This window comes from Nannospalax galili, unplaced genomic scaffold (assembly GCF_000622305.1).
Source record: "Nannospalax galili isolate Female #2095 unplaced genomic scaffold, S.galili_v1.0 scaffold1928, whole genome shotgun sequence".
Classification (NCBI taxonomy): domain Eukaryota; kingdom Metazoa; phylum Chordata; class Mammalia; order Rodentia; family Spalacidae; genus Nannospalax; species Nannospalax galili.
Genome location: NW_008357496.1, coordinates 1 through 4,862, shown reverse-complemented (window position 1 = coordinate 4,862; position 4,862 = coordinate 1). Strand labels below are relative to the sequence as shown.

Genomic DNA, 4,862 nt, shown 5'->3' with positions numbered 1-4,862 from the left:
TATTTTCAGGTAGTTTCTTTTTTCACTACTATCTGTCTTTTTTCCTGGGTCTTTTTTCCTTGGACCCCTGGTCCCCTAACCTTACACAAGTTAAAATGTCCTATTTTTCTCTCCTTCTCAAGCTCTGAGGCTGAAAATGAATCTGCCAGTGCCTCCCTGGCCTTTTCAGCTTCCTCTGCCTTGGGCAAATCTTTTATTATGCAAAGTGGCAATGCCCCCTCTCTGGGTTCCTCTCTTGCTTGTAAGAATTTTTCCAGGCTTTCTATAATCTTTCAGCTTTTAGATCCATGTGCAGGTGGACTCCATTCATTTTAGCAACTGAGCTAGTTCCCCACATTTATAACACATCTGGGGCCCTGGGACTTTTTTCCCTTTGATTCCGATTGCACCTGCATGGCCTGTGTCATTCTAATTACATATTTCATGATCCTTTGTGTAACACACAGTATAACATACATAAGCATAGCTAGCCACCTTAAGTCTATGGGGACTGAGGTGAAGTCCAGGTCATACATGCAACAAATAGAAAAGTTTCCTAAGGAACGTGAAGTGAGGAAAGAGAGATAGAAACGGAGCTGTGTGCTTAGGCAGAGGGCTCTGCTGGGAGTAGGGGTGGGTCTGGGGGCTAACCCCATCTCTTTCCTCACAAAACCCTCTGTGACTCTTCCCTGCTCTGTGATGTAAACCTGGCACTAAGGTGAGGCTCACGCAACCTCAGAGCTCAGTTGCTTCAGGCAGCCATCTGTCCAGACCATGGAGAAGATTCTCTCTTTTCTGAATAGCCATATTGAATCATGTTTGAGCTTCGGCTCAGTTTTCTTGGATACCAATTCCGACAGCATCTCTCTGAGTGCTGTGGGGTTGCTTCTTCTGTACCTATGGTACCTGATACTGAAACCCTTCTTACCTTTACTGTGGAAAAGCCAGGACACCCGAAAGGTAAGGAAGCGTGGTGAGCCTCCAAGAGAGATTCTTTATTGCTCTACCCCATCTCTGTTCTCAAGTTTCTGAATGAGTTTGATTATTGTCTCAGAGAGATGCCTTACATGTAATGCTGAAGAGAGAAGACACCTGTTTTAGAACATGAGGTCTGGCAGGGGGTTTACAGAGAAGACTGAGGCTTCCATCTGGATCCCACAGTCTGGGTGTAACTGAAGGTTTCAGGGTCCAGTGCCAAGTCCTGATTCCTGATCTTACAGACTTAGTTACAATGTCAGGTTCTCTGAAGGTGACCAGCCTTTCCTGTCACTTGATCCCACACCTGTTCCCCCCTCCTATGTCCCTTCACCTGGCAGTCTTCCAAACTGGGCTCTTTGGGAAATCAGTGCAGAACACTGACTCTGAGAAGAACCTGGAGCCTGAGCTTTGCCCCTCAGAACACAAGGTCTTCTGATGGAGCACAGCTATGGCTGCTCACCTCAAATCAAAGTCCATTAAACATAGGACTTCTGAATGATATTCCCAAGTGGGAATCTCACATGTAATATCAGTGAAGATATTCTATCACTTTTGAAAGTAATAAAAGGTAAGAAATACTCTCCCTAATTGAATGGAACTCACAGTCTTCTTGGATGACCAAGACTAGGCCGAGAAACAACAAAAATAAATGATTTTCCCTTTTTGTTCACAGTACCAGCACAGAACTAAGAAAAGAAGGAGAAGATCATTTGAAGGTAGGTTCCCATCTATTGGATCTGTCTCTCCAGGTTTCCCCTCCTGTCACTTCCATAAGGTCCCATGTCCATGGTATGAGGATGTTACATTGTCAGAGACAGTCTCTCTCAGAAGAGACTTTCCAGGAGAGGCTCATGGGAAAACAGAATCCTGCTGTGCTCACCCATGGGCATGAAGCACTGATGACCCACCCAGGCAGTGGTTGCCATGCACACGGTAAGCACAGGAGGTATCCAGGGAGGACCGCTGGCTGCTTCAGAGCCAAAGCTCCTGCCTACTGGCATCATACGCATGCTCAGACACCTCTGAAGAAATCAAGATTCCTGTTTTTGTGGTAGTTTTGAACATCAGACTTTGACAGCCTAAGAAAGGTACTTATGTGTAGCTGGGTGTAGTGGCATACACCTTCAGTCCCAATACTCAGGAGGCAGAGGCAGGCCTGGTCTATGTAGTATCAGGTCAGCTGGTGCTACAGGGAGACCCAGTCTCCAAAAGACCAAAATAAAGTACTTATGTGTGATCTTCATGTTTCTAACTTCATTCTATACAACCCACACTTCTATTTTCCCAGGTTCCAGAATTTTCCAGAGAGCACAGGAGAGGAGAAAGCTACTTTCTGTTGTGCAAAGGTGATTCATTTCCCTTTTGTCCAGGCCCCTTTTCTCCCCTTGCATCCCAGGGATTCAGCACAACCTGCTCTTATCATGGGAGAGCTAGCCAAAGGGACATGTATGTGAATGAAGGGCATGGGGAGAGGCCACAGCCTCTCTGGAAGCCACTGAAGGGGCAACAGGAATGGGCACTGCAGGCTCCAGGTATCGCCACCCTTTCTAGGCCTGCAGGCCCTCCTTTTCACATGCTGTCCCTCAACTTACATTTGAACTTTCTGTCTTATGCAGTTCCTCTGGACAACTATATGATCCTTCCTGCTTTCGGAAAGTTCTGTGCCCAGATCCCCTCTGCGATGTGTGTAATCAAGCTACTGCTAAGGTCAGTCGTCTGCTCAGTCAGACCATCCCTGAAGATGGTGCTTCATCTGTGTGCAGTACGATTGCCACAGCTTCTGTGACTGAGACCTCATGTACTCTGCCCTCTTCCATCTCACCAATGCTTCCAGGGCATCCCATTCCACACCCTCTACCCAATCCCCCTCCACATTCTCCTTCTACTCTCTCAACTAAGGAGGTCACCCCTTTGGAAGGCAGACTTCTGAGTACACCACAAGGCAAATGTCTGGCATCAAAGTCTGCTACTGTCTTGAAATTCCCACTGGACCATATCCCACCCCATCCACTTGCCTCTTTCCCTCCTCCACCACAACTTCCTACTCAGGACACAGAACTGCTTCTCCAACCAGAAGCCACTCAGTCTCCGGTGGGAAGCCCTACTGAGTCATTCACTACAGTCTCCACAAAGAAGACAATGTGCAGTGCAACATGCACAAGAGCAGAACTCACCCAGAAACAGACTGACGCCGACAAACTGTCCCGATCAGAGTCGAAACACAAGATTGACCAAGAGCTTCTTAACGTACATTCTTCTGAAGCCTATTTGAAGGAAGAAACCACAGTCCACTTCATGTTGCCTGAAAACCTCTCTTTATATAATCCTAAAGTCCTGACACTGCTTGAGGAACAAGGAAGGAGGGAGAAAAGCTCAGAAGTACTTGTTAATCCATCTTTGGGAAGGAGCAAAGACAGACCACAGGGGCTTCCCATACAGCTGCAGTCTGCTCACTCCGAAACCGCCCAAGACCAGTTAGAGCTCAAATACATCCAACACTTCTGGGGCCTCCCATATCTGCACAGTGAGTCCTTGAGTACTACCACCAGCACCTCAGCTCGCTGTTCCTCAACTTACATCTACTTCAACAGAATCTCAGGTCCCTCCATCCTTACTCACTCCACTCTTCTGCCCTCGCCGAAGAGTCAAACACAGACCTTGCCTCAAACTGTGACCCAACCTCAGTCCCAAATTGTCCCTCCTGCAAAGTCCCAGGGCCAGCCTCAACTTCCAACGCCAGTCCTCCAACCTTCTCAAGCCCAGCTTCAGATCTCTGGACTGTATCTTCACAGACACCAGGATGAGGCACAGTCTCTGGGGACATCTGAAATCCAACACTTAGAATACAATATCTTACCAAAAAAACAGGAAGGGGTGTGGGGTTTACCCACTGTGGTCAAAAGCTCCCAGGAAGAATTTTGCTGCTCATCGTCGGAGCTCTCATTGGTCACTGAGTCCCCCAAGGCCCAAGGTCCCAGGACCATCTCTCCTGGACACTTCCCCCTCAGTAGTGAACTTCATCAGAAAGTAGAACAGCACCGTCAAAAGAGGCTCATCCCACAACACTGGGGCCTTCCCCAGAGGGATCCTAGGTGTCAATCACGGATGGATCCTCAGGCAGAACTTCCTGAGTCCTCCAAGTCTGGGATCAGCTACGGGAACTCAGGTAGCTCTTTCTTTAAGCACCAGGACAGTAAAGACCTATACAATGTTGTGTTGAACCAGGCTACAAGCTTCCAGGAGAAGCACTCAGAGACCTCCCCTCTAGAAGAGGAAGTGGGGAAGGCACAAAGACATAGTCCAGAGAGTGACCCACATCATCTATGGAGTGACAACAGGGGGATACCATATAACCATCTGGGCTTTGATTCTGAGAGAAACTTAGAACATCATTCAGGGAGTTTGTCAGACAAACCTTCAAGGACCTCGCAGGAAAGCCAGGATCATAAAGAACTCGAAACTGCCCTGCAAGGAAAAGTGAATTGTCATCTTAAAGAAGTTAAGGAGGGTCAGATCCCTGGAACTATGTCCAGACCAATGCCTCGGCCTTTGGGCAGGGAGGGACAAAAGGCCCAGAGTCAGACATCTTCTGATAACAAGGATGAGTGTTTAAAGAACACGTGTAGAATGACAAGTGGCAGACAGCCTGTTTTGCAACAGTCACGCAGTGTCATCAACAAAGTCAGTCTGAAAGAATCCAGAGAGGGCAAAAGATGTAGCCCAGAGCTGCCCACAAGGTCCATTGAGGCTGGGACTCAGCCAAAGGATGAAAGAGAGAGTTCCATTAACAAGACACAGATGTCTCAAGAAACAAGGCTGCATGACCAAAACACACCTATATCCAACAAGGTCCATAACATTGTCAAGGGAGGGCAGCTCTGTGGTCTTCAACTGCAACCTATGAG

The 4,862-nt window shown here is 47.8% G+C and overlaps 1 protein-coding gene across 1 annotated transcript; it reads left to right on the top strand.

The window, feature by feature from the left end:
• Window positions 1-2,469: 2,469 nt before the first annotated feature.
• On the top strand, window positions 2,470-4,638 carry LOC103751663 (spermatogenesis-associated protein 31D1-like; the record flags this gene model as incomplete). Its single annotated transcript, XM_029557211.1, has 2 exons — window positions 2,470-2,489; window positions 2,574-4,638. Coding segments are annotated over exons 1-2 (2,085 nt in total), but the record flags the coding sequence as incomplete, so codon positions are not given.
• Window positions 4,639-4,862: the final 224 nt, after the last annotated feature.